General features: G+C 36.6%; 2 protein-coding genes across 3 annotated transcripts in view; one reads left to right on the forward strand and one right to left on the reverse strand.

The window, feature by feature from the left end:
- On the forward strand, positions 1-5,872 carry kin (Kin17 DNA and RNA binding protein). Of its 2 annotated transcripts, XM_048157206.1 has the most exons (11): positions 1-240; positions 870-964; positions 1,048-1,091; positions 1,188-1,310; positions 2,614-2,798; positions 2,873-2,967; positions 3,066-3,183; positions 4,427-4,546; positions 4,642-4,741; positions 4,916-5,016; positions 5,434-5,872. In XM_048157206.1, exons 1-11 carry the CDS (start codon positions 127-129, stop codon positions 5,494-5,496), a joined length of 1,158 nt encoding a protein of 385 aa, XP_048013163.1. In that variant the 5' UTR covers positions 1-126; the 3' UTR covers positions 5,497-5,872. The 2 variants fall into 2 exon arrangements, with proteins under 2 accessions (XP_048013163.1, XP_048013162.1); XM_048157205.1 differs by having other exon boundaries at positions 4,642-5,016.
- The window catches only part of itih2 (inter-alpha-trypsin inhibitor heavy chain 2), a 24,277-nt gene continuing 14,033 nt past the window's right edge, over positions 5,565-15,808 (reverse strand). Inside the window, exons 14-20 of the mRNA XM_048157204.1 lie at positions 15,050-15,228; positions 14,786-14,923; positions 12,363-12,476; positions 12,077-12,275; positions 8,915-9,087; positions 8,707-8,818; positions 5,565-6,131 (exon numbers count right to left, since the gene is read on the reverse strand). Coding sequence (XP_048013161.1) covers positions 5,984-6,131; positions 8,707-8,818; positions 8,915-9,087; positions 12,077-12,275; positions 12,363-12,476; positions 14,786-14,923; positions 15,050-15,228 — 1,063 coding nt within the window. The 3' untranslated portion in view covers positions 5,565-5,983. The remainder of the gene's footprint in view (positions 6,132-8,706; positions 8,819-8,914; positions 9,088-12,076; positions 12,276-12,362; positions 12,477-14,785; positions 14,924-15,049; positions 15,229-15,808) is intronic.

The following is a 15,808-nucleotide window of genomic DNA, read 5'->3' on the forward strand; positions in this document are numbered from 1 at the left end:
TTAGTGACGAAACACGCATGTTAGCATAGCGAGGGATTCGCGTCACACGCAAGGAAGCGCGACAGGCGTTGGGACACTGGAAAGTGTTATTTTTTCAATAATTCTTGTGATTGTTTTGCGTTTAAAATGGGGAAAGCAGATTTTCTGAGTCCTAAAGCGATTGGGAACAGAATCAAAGCCAAAGGCCTTCAGAAACTGCGCTGGTATTGCCAGATGTGCCAGAAACAGTGTAGAGATGAAGTAAGTTTATGTTAACATGTTTTTTATTCTTCAGTAACAGTCAGTTGGTATCTATTTATTATTATAATTTTAATTTTGAATGATCTAATTTTAGGTATGAATAAAAGTGCTGCTTAGTCTGTGTATTGGTTTTCTATATTTTGTTTAGTTTCCTGCTGGCTTAAAGCACAGATAGTGGTTGTGTCTAAAAATCTATGAACTCCCTATCTAGACAGCACTTTAGGACGTCACTGGCCTGTCCCAGTCTCAATGTAGTTATCTACCAAAACAGCATTATTGGATATCATATAGACTGTCAAAAACTTTCTAGACCGCATGTTTGATTATCATGGGTTGTGTCTAACCTGCTAAATGAATAATGTAAATGTTAAACCTAGTAAGATACGAAGTAAACAGCAAGTGAGCTGCTTTGACAGCATGTTTGGGCATTATAGGCTATGACTGTGTTATTATTGGCTGTGTCTCAACCTAATGACAGCATTTTAGGGCAGCATAATGCACTCTAGTCATTATTTTAAGTATTATAGGTTGTGTTTCAAAACCTAGTGTACCATCTACCTGGGAAGCATTTTAGGCATGTTCAAAAGTTCATTTAGCAGCTCAACTAACATGATCTCTCTTGCCTGCAGAACGGGTTTAAATGTCACTGCATGTCCGAGTCTCATCAGAGACAGCTCCTGTTAGCTTCAGAGAACCCTAACCAGTTCATGAACTACTTCTCAGAGTAAGTCAACACACCCTATTTATCCATATCCATCCATCCAGCTGTCACTGAAATTAAATTAATTTGAAAATCTAAATTTATAGGGAGTTCAAAAGTGATTTCTTAGAGCTGCTCCGAAGACGTTTTGGTAAGCCATTGCTGTTTTGCTTTATTCGTTTATTGCAATTTCTGTTGTGCTTGTTCTGTTATTGTATGCTGAGATGGTCTGTGTTGATTTTTGCAGGAACCAAGCGAGTTCACAATAACATTGTTTATAATGAGTACATCAGTCATCGGGAGCATGTTCACATGAACTCTACGCAGTGGGAGACTCTCACTGACTTCACCAAATGGCTTGGGAGAGAAGGCAAGCATTATATGCATTGTACAGAATTAACATCCTCATATATGCGCTACATGCATAACTTCAGATGTTTGATTCTATACAATTATTATTATTTATTTTTAAGAAATTAGTACTATTATTCAGCATTGTCACCTTAAATTGATCAAAAAGAAGACTTTTACATTGTTACACAAAAATTAAATATATGCTGTTATTTTAAAGGGATAGTTCACCCAAAAATGAAAATTTGATCTTTATCTGCTTACCCCCAGCGCATCCAAAATGTATGTGACTTTGTTTCTTCAGTAGAACACAAATGATGATTTTTAACTCCAACCGTTGCCGTCTGTCAGTCGTATAATGCATGTCAATGGCAACACCATCTATAAGAGTCAAAAAAACATGCATAGACAAATCCAAATTAAACCCTGCGGCTCGTAACTACACATTGATGTCCTAAGACACGAAAGGATCGGTTTGTGCGAGAAACCAAACAGTATTTATGTATATATTTATATATCCGGTTGGTGAGGTCTGAATGCACTCTGATGCCGGAAGTGATCTCTCGCACTCATTGACATATACACGCGAGACATCACTTCCATCATCAGAACGCTTTTTCAGACCTCACACACCAGATGCTCAAAGCAGTTGGACATAGTGGTGTTTTAGATGTAAAAAATGATATAAATACTGTTCGGTTTCTCGCACAAATCGATCGTTTCGTGTCTTAAGACATCAATATGTCGTCACGAGCCGCAGGGTTTAATTTGGATTTGTCTGTGCATGTTTTTTTGACTCTTATAGATGGAGTTCCCATTGACATGCATTATACGGCTGACAGACGGCAACGGTTGGAGTTAAAAATCATCATTGTGTTCTACTGAAGAAACAAAGTCACCTATATCTTGGATGCACTGGGGGTAAGCAGATAAACATCACATTTTCATTTTGGGTGAACTATCCTTTTAAGAATCCTGAAAAATATTATCATGGTTTCCACAAAAATATTAAGCAGCACATTTATGATAACAGTAAGAAATGTTTCTTGAGCAGCAAATCAGCATATTAGAATGATTTCTAAAGAATCATGTGACTGGATTAGTGACTGCTGAAAATTCGGCTTAGCATCAAAGGAATAAATTCCACTTATTCTATTAGAAATATATTCAAATAGAAAGCAGTTATTTTGAATTATAATATTATTTCACAACATTACTGTATTTTTAATGCAGCCTCGGTGTGCATCAGAGACTTAGGAAAAATCTAACGACCACAAACTTGAATGGCGGTCTTAGGTGTCTCATTCAGATTCTGTGTCCAGGTTTTTGCAAAGTGGATGAGACTCCCAAAGGCTGGTACATCCAGTACATTGATCGTGATCCGGAGACAATCCGCAGGCAGGAGGAGCTGGAGAAGAAGAAGAAACAGGATATGGACGACGAAGAACGCAGCGCCAAGTTCATCGAAGAACAAGTTCGCCGTGGTCGGGAGGGCAAGGAGCCGGAGGTGTGTTTGTGCATTGGAAAAAATGTTTTCTTTTTGTTTTCTCGTTCAGATTTTCAATGTCCATGCATCTATAGGAGGAACCGGTGTTTACCGAACTGAAGCGAAAGAATGAAGAGGAGAAAATAGTTTTTAACTTGGATGTTGCTTTAGCGGGACCCTCCAAAACAAGGTATCATCAGTCTAAAAGTGTTGTAAAGCATTATAGCTGTAGTTTAGGTAAAGTAATCTAACAGGATTCGATAATAACCATGTATTTTACTTCTATAGCAACACTTTGGGTCCTAGTGCCCTCAAAGCTGCGGCCTCCGCGAAAAGGAAAGAGTCTGCCCACAGTGGAGACTCTAGGGACAAGAAAAAGAAATCTGCTCTGGATGAGATAATAGAGGTACGTTTTCATCTTTTATGTTTTTCTTTTTAGCTACTTTTTTCCTTTATCATGCTGAGGACGTATTAAGCCGCCTTTCCACTAATAACAAGAGTTTCAGTTTTTACTCCCTCCTTGTCCTATAAAAACTATCCATCCGTACTCTGTTTTCTTCATAAAAAGTCTGCCTTTAATCTTGATTTGTTAATAAATATAAAAAATAAAATAAAAGGAACAAAATATAATCTTAAATCTTAAATATCACGGATACGGTAAAGAAAACTGTGCGATTCCACTCAATTTCCCATAAAGGATGCACAACCGCATCACTTACAGTAGCAATTCTTAAAGAGCCAGTGCACAATTTTAACATATAACATATTTTGATGTTAGAATATTTATCCAAATGGCACACATTAACAAAGACAAATCAAAACACAAATATTTAATATAATAGTTGTTGGGTGGTCGCTCGTTTTTAATGAAAACATTCCAGGATTTTTCTCCTTATAATGGACTTCAATGGCCTCCAAACGGTTGAAGGTCAAAATTACAGTTTCAGTGCAGCTTCAAAGGGCTTTAAATGATAACAGACGAGGAATAAGGATCTTATCTAGCGAAGCGATCGGTCATTATCTACTTATGGAACGAACGCGGCGTCAGTTTCATTTTTTCCGTAAGTAGAATAGGGAAGGCGTAGGACATACATTTTTGAAGAATACGAAAGTGCGGTTTTGGCGGAAGCACTTGGAAGGCGATCATTTGTTTATATAAAGCATATACATTTACATTTTTTTTCAAAAATGACAGATCGTTTCGCTAGATAAGACCCTTATTCCTCGTCTGGTATCTTTTAAAGCTGCACTGAAACTGTAATTCTGACCTTCAACCGTTTGGAGGCCATTGAAGTCCACTATAAGGAGAATAATCCTGGAATGTTTTCATCAAAAACTTTAATTTCTTTTCGGCTGAAGAAAGAAAGACATGAACATCTTGGATGACATGGGGGTGAGTAAATTATCAGGAAAATTTTATTTGAAAGTGGACTAATCCTTTAAATTAGATAAGAAACTTCAGCATATGAATAGTGTTGGAACTAGGGCTGACACAATATCAGATTTCACTACAAGATCATCGTGGCTGAAATAATTCATGATAACAATATTATTGTGGGACTCATTCCTGAAACAAAACCAGATTGAATTTCGTTCATGAAACCATTTTGATTTAATGCATGCAATTTTTTTTCTTGTGTGTCTTCCAGATGGAGGAACAGAAGAAGAAATCTGTAAGATCAGATCACTGGATTCAAGCAAACATTGTAGTGAAAGTCATAACGAAGAGACTAGGAGAGAAGTATTACAAGAAGAAAGCAGTCATTCGGGTAAGTGAAGCACTTTCGTAACTGTTGTGATCCACACAGAGTCAATTATATGTTTCTTACAGTAATACTGTGTGTATGTATGTGTGATTTCACAGGAGGTGCAGAATAAATACACAGCTATGGTGAGGATGATCGACTCTGGAGACAAACTCAAACTTGACCAGAGTCATTTGGAAACAGTCATTCCAGCTCCTGGTACTGCATTACTGTTGTTAAACATGCTACTTCTTTCGCTTAAAGTTATATTTGCCCAAAAGATTATTTACTCACCCTCATGTTTTTTTCCAAATCTGTTATTTTTTCACCCCATGGACCACAAACAGATAATTTTTGAAGAGGCTCTCAATCTAATCTCTCTTTCTGTCTCAGGTAAGCGAGTTTTGATCCTGAATGGTCAATATAAAGACACGGAGGCCATCCTAGAAGGCATAGATGAGCACAAATTCTCTGCCACACTCAAGTTAGACTCGGTAAGTCCACTCAGAAAACTGTCAAACTGTTTTACAGTGTTTTATAAACACTATAAACATGCTGGCTGGAATTCAGTGAGACTCAGCTCATGAAATCAGAATTATATTTTGGGGATTTTATTAAGCAAGGATTTATTAAATTGATCAAAAGTGACAGTAAATACATTAATAATGTTTAAAAACATGTATTTTGAATAAATGCCGTTCTTTTGAACTTCCTATTTAAAGAATCCTGAACAAGATGTATCACTGTATCCGCAAAAATATTAAACAGCACAAAAGAAGTGTTTCTTGAGTGCATAATCAGCATATTAGAATGATTTCTGAAGAATTATATGACACTTAAGACTGGAATAATGATGCTGAAAATTCAGTTCTCCAGGATTGATAGCTACAAAGTGTGTTCTTTGTCTTTAGGGTCGAATGAAAGGAAAGACAGTGGAGGGAATTGCATACGAGGACTTTTCTAAACTGGCCTGATGTTCATCTTCTCTCCAGGGCGACTCTACTGTGTCAGAGTGCATAATAAAGACTCTTAAATTACCTCATTTACATACTGGAACAAATCGACCAATGGTTTTTATTGTTTTGGGGTTTTTTTCATTGTTATCTTTGTTGTAATTGAAAATGGTTGCATATGAATAAAATATTTAATTATTCAAACTTAAGTGATTCAATTAAATGTTTCACTGCAAACAGTCAAGTCAGAAGTGGTATAATACATTAACATTTTGATGGTTTTGAAGTTTAATTGGCTTAATTAATAATTAAGTACAGTTCAATTGGTTGATGTACAGCACTGTTTCCCCATGTTTTGTATATATTTTCTTGTAGTATTAAAAACCTTTTTTTCAAATGGCTACTTTCCATTTTTTTGGTGGTTCTTATGGCTTATATAAAATAACAGATTTCTACCCATCAGCCTCTTTTTCTCTCTTAGCAACTAGCGTAAGGCAGACTCGTGCTCTCAGAGAGCACTCAGGAAGCTGTCCAGTTGAGGGAGGATATAGTTGGTGTAACTGCCATCAACGAAGCCTTTCCCACTGTTATGGACAAACCAGCAGTAGACATCTGAACCTCGTTTCTTGTCACGCCTGTAGTCCTTCTGCCAGCCCCTGATTGATTCACAGATTGCAAAACTTTAAAATATGACATGTGCTAGGTATGTATCTAATTTCAATGGTACATAAAAAGTTGGATGGGGTGGATCTCAATAAGTATGAAGAATTTTTTTTTAACATTTTTATATTAGCAAAAATGTCATTTCCGCAACATGTCTTTACCGCTCCATTTTTAGGTGTTGCGGTAAAGACCTTGCGTTGCGGTAGAGACAAATTCAAATTTTAAACTAATCTAAATATAAACATGCCATTTTTGCAACCCTATGATACCAAATTCATCTTATAAGATGACAGAAATGCAGAGACAAAACAAAATACTGAAGGCCTCAAATTAGTTTGTTGCTATAATATAAGTTCATAAAAGTATTCGTTTTTGAAACAAGAAAATAAGTTTAACCCAGTCTTTCCTACAATACCTCTTTGACAAAATACCTTCTATTGTCTGTTACTGTTTTTCTCTACAGTAACCTATTGTTAAGGTTACATTATTAAGATGTGTCATTAACATTGTGTCCTTACAGACACAAACTATCATTACCGCAGCAATGATTTATTTTAATTCTTAATCAGACTGTTGAAATTGAAACTGTTGCAAAAATTATTTTAACCCTTCAGTAGAGATGATTTACACATTAAAATGGCAATATTTGTCATAAAAACCAAAATATTTGATCTTTGGCGTGTATTAAAACAACTGATATTTAAGGTTAGCATCAACATTTTCCATGGCATAAAGAATATCATAAAATCCCCTTATTTTAAATTATTTTTTAATATCTGTATTTACAAAAATGGACAAATCTTGAAAGTAACTTTGTAAATGTATTAAAGTTTTATAGAAATGAAAAAAGAAAAGTGTATAAAATTACTGTTATTGTAATGTTGCGGTAAGGCCATTTTGTAAGAAGAAGAGATGAAAAACATAAAAAAATAAACATATTCCAGAATAAAATCTTAACGTCTACATTCAATTTTGTGTACATTTTTATATGTATTACAGATTGTGAAGGTTAAAATTGAAATTCATAGAGGTTGATTTTTTTTAAAATTGGGAGTCAAAAGTGCCCGTATATATATATATATATATATACATAAAAAATGGAAGATGCTGCAATCGGAAGAAACCGTGGCTTCTTTTCCCCCTCCATCATAAATGACTTGTATCTAAGAGCTCGTAGATAAAACGCAATAAACACTGTCATGTTATCTTATGTTTGGATGCCTGATGTTTGGGAATGCAATCATGTGAGACGCTTCTGGGAGGTCATTATACCAAATCATTCTGATGACAAACTTTGGCTCAGGCATTTCAGAATTATCAAACCAACATTTGAGATGCTGTTATTAAGTTACTGTTTTTGACCTTTGTAACCTTGAAAACAGTGCTTTAAGATTTTCAGGTAGGTCTAACAGTAATATTCAGGTAGGAAACATACAGAAATTGAATAATCAAATGTAAAACAACACTGCACAGTCTTCACTGTATACATTATATGTAGATGAATTCTTATTAAAGCTACAACAGTTATTCAGTCAAGAGCAGTGAATGATTTTACTGTATCTTCACTTTAAGACCCAACTTAAAGGGTTAGTTAATCCAAAAATGAAAATTCTGTCATTTATTACTCACCCTCATGCCGTTCCACACCCGTAAGACCTTCATTCATCTTCGTAACACAAATTAAGATATTTTAGTTGAAATCCGATGGCTCCGTGAGGCCTCCATAGGGAGCAATGACATTTCCACTCTCAAGATCCATAAAGGTACTAAAAACATATTTAAATCAGTTCATGTGAGTACAGTGGTTCAATATTAATATTATAAAGCGACGAGAATATTTTTGGAGCACCAAAAAAACAAAATAACAACTTATTTAGTGATGGCTGATTTCAAAACACTGCTTCAGGAAGATTCGGAGCATAATGAATCAGTGTATCGAATCAGCTGTTCGGAGCACAAAAGTCACGTGCTTTCAGCCGTTGGCAGTTTGACACGCGATCTGAATCATGATTCGATACACTAAATGCCATCACTAAATAAGTCGTTTTTTTTTGGCGCTCCAAAAATATTCTTGTCACTTTATAATATTAATATCGAACCACTGTACTCACATGAACTGATTTAAATATGTTTTTAGTACCTTTATGGATCTTGAGAGAGGAAATGTCATTGCTCCCTATGGAGACCTCATGGAGCCATCGGATTTCAACCAAAATATCTTAATTTGTGTTGTGAAGATTAATGAAGGTTTTACGGGTGTGGAACGGCATGAGGGCAAGTAATAAATGACAGAACTTTCATTTTTGGGTGAACTAACCCTTTAAATGTCACAGTCTGACACACATCTGATGTTCTCCCAACTCTTTACGTTCATTTAACACATTTTAACTAATTTAAGATTGTGTTTACGTGGATACACACCAATAACCAGGTATTATGACATGATTTTGCATTTTTGTCCATTCAAGTGCAAAAGAGAACTCAAATTGGTACTGGCACGCTGTTGGCTGCCTGTATGCGAGCTTTGCTAATTTTATTGTGTATGTGTGAGATGGTATGTGATAGTACCTGGTAACAGACAGTTTGTTGCCTTTCACTTCCATTATGGCCTCTTTCTTCTTTGGGTCTGCTCCTTCATGCACACCGTACACCTTCACCTCTGGCTCCTGTGCAAACTGACCTGTTCCGAGACGCAAGAAACATTTGTGAAAAAAAGACCCACACTCCTGTTAGTGTGTTTTAGTAGTTGTGTACATTTAAATGTTGAGTGACTCACCAATGAGACCATGAACCTTTGCAGAGTATTTGTTGTCACTGGACATGTAAATGCCCAGGAAGTCAACCTGCACAGGATGCTTCTTCCACACCCGATGCAAAAGTACCATCACTGAAATCCTCCCATCAATCTCCACAGTAACCTGTTGCTCCTTCACTATGGTCACCTTCATCCTGATAAGTAAGAGTTAGGCATATATAACCAAATGCTTCATCTTACTGTATATTTAAAGAGAAAATAAAGCAAGAAATATAACTTTCTTTGTTTTATTTTTTTTTATTAAATTATATATTTTTAACGTCCTGCTGACATAACCAAGACTGCATAGACAAGAATAATATTAGCTGCCCTAGATGAATATTCAATTTCATTTGGAAATACATCTGAATATTAAAGTTAAAATTCAAAAGATATTTATTATATATACTGTATATATATTTATATCATGATATAGTGAAGTAATATCACACGAGTGCTGTTTTTGGCCCAAATAACACTAGTCCAAATTTGATTTGGATTTTATATAACATTCAATAAATAAGAAGTTAATTGGACCCACTTTATATTAAGTGGCCTTAACTACTATGTACTTAGATTTAAATTAATCATTTGATACAATGCACTTATTGTGTACATACATGGTTTTACATTGTACTTATATTTTAAAAACACCTGCATGTAATTACATCTGTAATTAATTTCTGTAATTACATTTATAATTACACTGTTGACCCATCCCTTACATCTTACCCCTACCCTTAAACCTACCCATACCACCAAAGCTTTCCCTAACCTTACCCGTATCCACCTCAATATCAGCAAAAGTGTTTTGCAATTCAATATGAACCCAATAAGTACATTGTACTTATTTTTTGATGTAAGTACATAGTAGTTAAGGCCACTTAATATAAAGTGGGACCAGTTAATTTATTGTTAAATTTTAGAAACAATCTTGTCAGCTTTTGCTCAGTTTTGCCAACAAAAATATTACCTATAAAGCTACAGCAGAATGACTGTGAAACACAATGGTGTTTCTTTTGTGAATGAATCCGTGTTTTGAGAAAATCAATCAGGTGAACCAATGATTCAATGGTACATTCATAAAGAGAGCCATTTACTTCATTCCTGAATGAATCAGTTGTTTGAACAAAATTCCATTATTATTTACTCACCCTCATGGCCGTAGAAGCCTAAAAGTTTATGTGTAAGAAATTACACACAAAGGAGTGTGTTTTTGGTTGTGAGGGAAAGATTACCATTTTCAGCTTCCCTAAGAACCCAGCATCAAGGGAACAGAGGATGAAGAAAGGGGGGGGGGGGTGTTGCATTCTCATGGCCAAAGTTTCAAAAAATGAGTTGGATATATGACGGAGTATTTCTGTGCCAAATACACTTCTTCTGATTTTGGACGGGGTTTCAGAAAGTTTTTTTCGAGTATGGCCTGTATGACGTCAAAAGAGAGCAGAATTCTTTGTATAGGCACTTCTCCCTGATAAGCGTGCGCACACACATCACCCAGAGCAAAAGCACGGCCATAAATGCGCTTCATTTGGGATACGGAAGCCGAGAGATTTTTTTCAATAGCTGTGTGCCAATTGACCCTTCACAGGGAGTTTGATTGACAAGCGATCTAACCAGTCAGAACGCCGAATCTGCCATTTTGTCTGACAAAGCAGTCCGTAGTTAGAAGAACCTCGGTGGAGTTAAACTTGAAAAATTGTGTATATTGACGTCTTTCCATGTTTGAAACAACATTCCTTCTCATGTTCATTCATGTTTATTTGATGCTATACATGAACTAGTAGGAAGAGATGATCGGTTTACGAGCCTCTTGAGCTGAGGCGCTACAGCAATCTGTGACGACCATGGTCACGACACATTAAAGAGCCACAAAACGGTTTTTATTGTTTGAATTTCTTTAAAAACTACACAGTTTGAAAGCTGGGACTTTGTTTAAGATCATAAATAACCCGCTTTGTCTTGTCTGTCGACGTGTTGTCAGTGTCCTCTTTGCTCTGCGATGTATTTTTCACTGTGTGTGGCGTGACAGCGCCACGGCTTGCCGGACAAAGCAACAGTAACTAAGGGGGGCGGGTCTTTGCGAAGGGTCAATTCAGGAGCTGCACCCTTTGAAGGCTGCATACATCATCGAGGCAGTCTCATTTAAGAAAAATAACCGTTAGATTGCAACATAATAAAGAAATTACAGTATTTTACACCTCACAAATGAATATCAGTGAATTTTTTACGGTTACTTATCTTAAATATGACATCCTTGATGAAGTATTCAGCCTTCAAATGAGACCTCCGGAGGACGCAGCCTCCGAAATGAGACGTAGCTCCTGTCACCAAAGGAGTGTGTTTTTGGTTGTGAGGGAAAGATTACCATTTTCAGCTTCCCTAAGAACCCAGCATCAAGGGAACAGAGGATGAAGTTTGTTTTTCCAGGGCAGCAACGAAGTTGTGCACGTATGTTTGTTTGTTCCTGGGATTTCGGTGATGAATGCTTTGTAACAAGTCCCAGTTCGACGCTAGATTTGCAGATCGTGGGTGGTGAGTAAAGCCGCATCAGATGTCTGTGTATTGTTGGCAATCAGCATGCAAGTGCATATAATATTAACAATACAAACGTTTTTGTTCCCTTTTAACTTATAATGATATCGCAGCAAGCATGCGATCTCTACGCAGAAGCTGCACGCGCTCGTGACTCTTTAGCTCCGCTCACAACACTGACGGCAGACACGCCTCCAGGAGCTCGTTTTTTTTCGGAAAGACTTGGTTTAGTGTATCTATCTTTTATAAATATGATAAAACTATTTTATAAATATGATAAACTAAATATGATAAGACTTTTCGGCGATATGAATGATGCATTGTTACTCTATATGTACTGAACATTAACATGAGATTGGCAGAAACTGTGTGTGATACCCCCCCTTTAATTAGATTAATTAATCAACACATTATGTAATTAATAAGATTAAAAATTGTAAACACTTGACAGCCCTGATATAGATACTGTGCCAGATGCTTTTATCCAAATGAACTTACATTGCATTCAAGTTAAAAACAAAACAAAACAAAAAACAGTAAAATTCAGTAGCTTACTGGTTCCCATGCAGCATTTGTGACATTTGTTGGAATATGTTTGTATTGTGATACCTGTTAAGCATCAGTTCAACTGTGGCTCCCCAAGAGAAGGAGTGATTGTTCCTGCCTTCCATCAGGTCGATTCTGTTGGTTCCTACTATAACCTGCACACCGTCTGTTTTAGAGTATATGGAGATGGTGCCGAAATATGTGTTTATTTTATTGTTCTTCATCTTCTTAGACCCAACCAACTGACCGTTGATTGTGACTCCTGAAGTGGAAAAAAGCACATATGGAATATGAAATAAATATAGGGCCTCCATTTTTTCATGTGATGGAAGATGCCTATAGAAGTTACCTGTTCCAGGATCTGAAACCAGGTTGAGGATGTGTCCAGGTTTGGAGTCAATGTTGAAGCAGATGTCCATGTTGCTTCTGGGTAAGTGAATGATGAAGTGTGGGTCATTGTCCACTGCAGTTAAATCAAAATGATGAGAGAGAGCACAGCAAGAAACTTGTCATTAAAAACTGTAATTAACAGATATCACCATACTTCCCCAGCTGATTCATTATATTTACATTTTACAATTCTCTAAAATGTTGTTTAAATATGCAAATGATATATTATATAATTAAATTGGCTCTCATTTGCATACATTCCAAGAACAGAAATCTGAACACTGAATAAAGCTAGATTCAAAATTTGTTTCATTTTGAGGGGGTTATGAATATCTTTTTATCACTCCATAAATCAGAAAATATACTGTCAACAATCATTTCCAATTTCCAATTTAGGAACAAAATGTATAAAATCAGGCAAGTGATATATGAACAAACCTCTGTAAAAACCTTCAAAATATAGATAGGAATAAAACAGTCAAGTTGGGTGTTATGTGAGAGCTACTAAAGTGGAGATTTCTGGCTCTGCAATAAAATAAAAACTTTCCACTAGTCTGAAACAATAGTTACCAAAAGCCAAATAGCTCCAAACTGACTAGTGCATGAAAAAAAAAGAAAACGTTTATAGTATCTTGCTTAAGTAACCAATTCTCATTGCGTTCACACTGATTCTGGAATCTCTTTGTGCTTCACTTCAGTTGCGAAACCCTTCTGACTTATAAAATAATGTTGTTTTGAGCATTCACATTTGAATCAAAATGCATGTGAACCAATTTAAGGCTAAAACAGGGCTTTAACAGCGTGCGCCAGCGCAAACCCCCTTTTGGTGTTAAAAAACTACTGTCAGGATTTACTAAAGACACACAGGGAAAAATTAGTGTTGAAAAAGCATAGACAGTTAATTTTGCAGCTGACCTTACTGCATTTGCACAAAGACTATAGAATAACACAAGAAGTGTCACTCGAATTGTTTTGAATGGGAGAAAGTGCAACGCGCAATATGGCGGAATAAGTGCCAATCACCAATTGGTAAAGTCATCGTGTCACTGCACCGGCCGTTACAAGCTCCGGTTTCTATAGAAACAGTCAGACTCGTGCCTCCGAAATAAGGCACAAGAGATGCGCATTTAGGATTGTGCATGTGCATTAGCTTGATCCAGCCTGAAAAATACTGTTTTTTGTCATGATTTGAGCGTTTGGAAACAAAATTCATGAGACAGTTGTTGCCAGATTTCATTGGTGATTTCAAATATGAAATTTAATTGAAAGCTTGGCAAACAGCTTTAGAGAATTTGATGTTTCCCCATTCAAAGAGATAGGAGCAGCACTTGAATGCCTGAGAGGTGTTTCAAAGATGGCCGCTGAGTGAAATGACTTGTCTTAAAGGAACACTCCACTTTTTTGAAAATAAGCTCATTTTCCAACTCCCCTAGAGTTAAACAGTTGAGTTTTACCGTTTTCGAATCCATTTAGCCGATCTCCGGGTCTGGCGGTACCACTTTTAGCATAGCTTAGCATAGTTCATTGAATCTGATTAGACCGTTAGCATCTCGCTCAAAAATGACCAAAGAGTTTCGATATTTTTCCTGTTTAAAACTTGACCCTTCTGTAGTTACATTGTGTACTAAGATCACTGCGTAATATCATTGCGCCTGCTGCACCCATGGTACGGCAGCAAAGTTCCTTGATTATTACGCCGGAATGAGAGTATAGTTCCTAGCCATATCGGCCTAGAAAATCGCAACTTTTAATTTTCCGTCCGTCTTAGTACACGATGCAACTACAGAAGAGTCAAGTTTTAAATAGGAAAAATATCGAAACTCTTTGGTCATTTTTGAGCGAGATGCTATTGGTCTCATCAGATTCAATGAACTATGCTAAGCTATGCTAAAAGTGGTACCGCCAGACCCGGAGATCGGCTGAATGGATTTGAAAACGGTAAAACTCAACTGTTTAACTCTAGGGGAGTTGGAAAATGAGCCTATTTTCAAAAAAAGTGGAGTGTTCCTTTAAAAGGACTTTGATTTGCATTTGTAAGAGTTTTCCTTTCAGAAGCAAAATAAATAAATCATAAGGTTTACGGTAGTCATTTTACTGGTATTTGGCCATTTTTAATTGCTGAAAAAAGCATGTCTAAACACATTTTACGCTTGACATGTCTTCAATAGTTGCGCTGCTCTTGGTAGATTGCATTGGTCATTATGGAAATGATCCAGCTGTGTCTGTGTTCTTTAATGTGTGAATTGTCAGTAGATCCCCCGCAGAACTTTCCTGTCCCATCTGTGCTTTTATGGGATTGCGGTCCCATGCTAATTTGCCCAGTTTAGTAAATCTGGCCCCAAGTGTGAAAACACCCTAAATATCATTTGACTGCTGCATTACCAATAATGACGTGATTAGGAATAATTTCATGTGTTCCAGTTGCTTCTCCAAGAGTTGGAGCAGGTGTAGGCAGAACCCAAGGAGGCTTTTGATAGACTAACTGTCGCACTGGAACTGATCCAGATGAAGAAGCAGTGGCTGAGAAAAGAAAAAGAGAGAAATAATCTCTATAATAATAAATAGAACAAAAAATTATCCTCCATACTCTATTTAATAATGCATTTTGCAATATGGATTTCAGGAAAAACCATTTGGATTCGATACCTGAGCAGCAGCCGTGTTTGGAGTCTTTGGGTGAGTCTGCGATCAGTCGTTCAGTCCTCCCCTGGTCTTGACCCTCCACCAGCATGGCAGTGAGAGGGGTCACAAACTGATGCTCCAGAGACAGGGCCACGATCCGCTGAGTGATCTTACGCTTCTTGTTCGCAGTAGAAGCTAGAGAGCTACATGACAAGAATTCCACAGAGGCAACGATGAGAACAATGGACCCTTCTCACAGACTGATGATGCATTTCCACTGTTATAAACATTGTTAATATAGTAAAAAAAAAAGATTATACATTTATAACACTATACTTGGTGTTTTCTTACCTCTGCATTAAAGGGTTAGTTCACCCAAAAATGAAAATTCTGTCATTTATTACTCACCATCATGTCGTTCCACATCCATAAGACCTTCGTTGAACTTCGGAACACAAATTAAGATATTTTTGTTGAAATCCGATGACTCAGTAAGGCCTCCACAGCCAGCAATGTAATTTCCTCTCTCAAGATCCATTAATGTACTAAAAACATATTTAAATCAGTTCATGCGAGTACAGTGGCTCAATATTAATATTATAAAGCAACGAGAATATTTTTGGTGTGCCAAAAAAACAAAATAATGATTTATTTAGTGATGGCCAATTTCAAAACACTGCTTCATGAAGCTTCGGAGCATTATGAATCAGAGTATCGAATCACAAATCATGAAAAACTGCTGAAATCACGTGACTTTGGTGCTCCGAACAGCTGATTCGATAC

This window comes from Megalobrama amblycephala, linkage group LG14, assembly GCF_018812025.1.
Source record: "Megalobrama amblycephala isolate DHTTF-2021 linkage group LG14, ASM1881202v1, whole genome shotgun sequence".
Taxonomy (NCBI): domain Eukaryota; kingdom Metazoa; phylum Chordata; class Actinopteri; order Cypriniformes; family Xenocyprididae; genus Megalobrama; species Megalobrama amblycephala.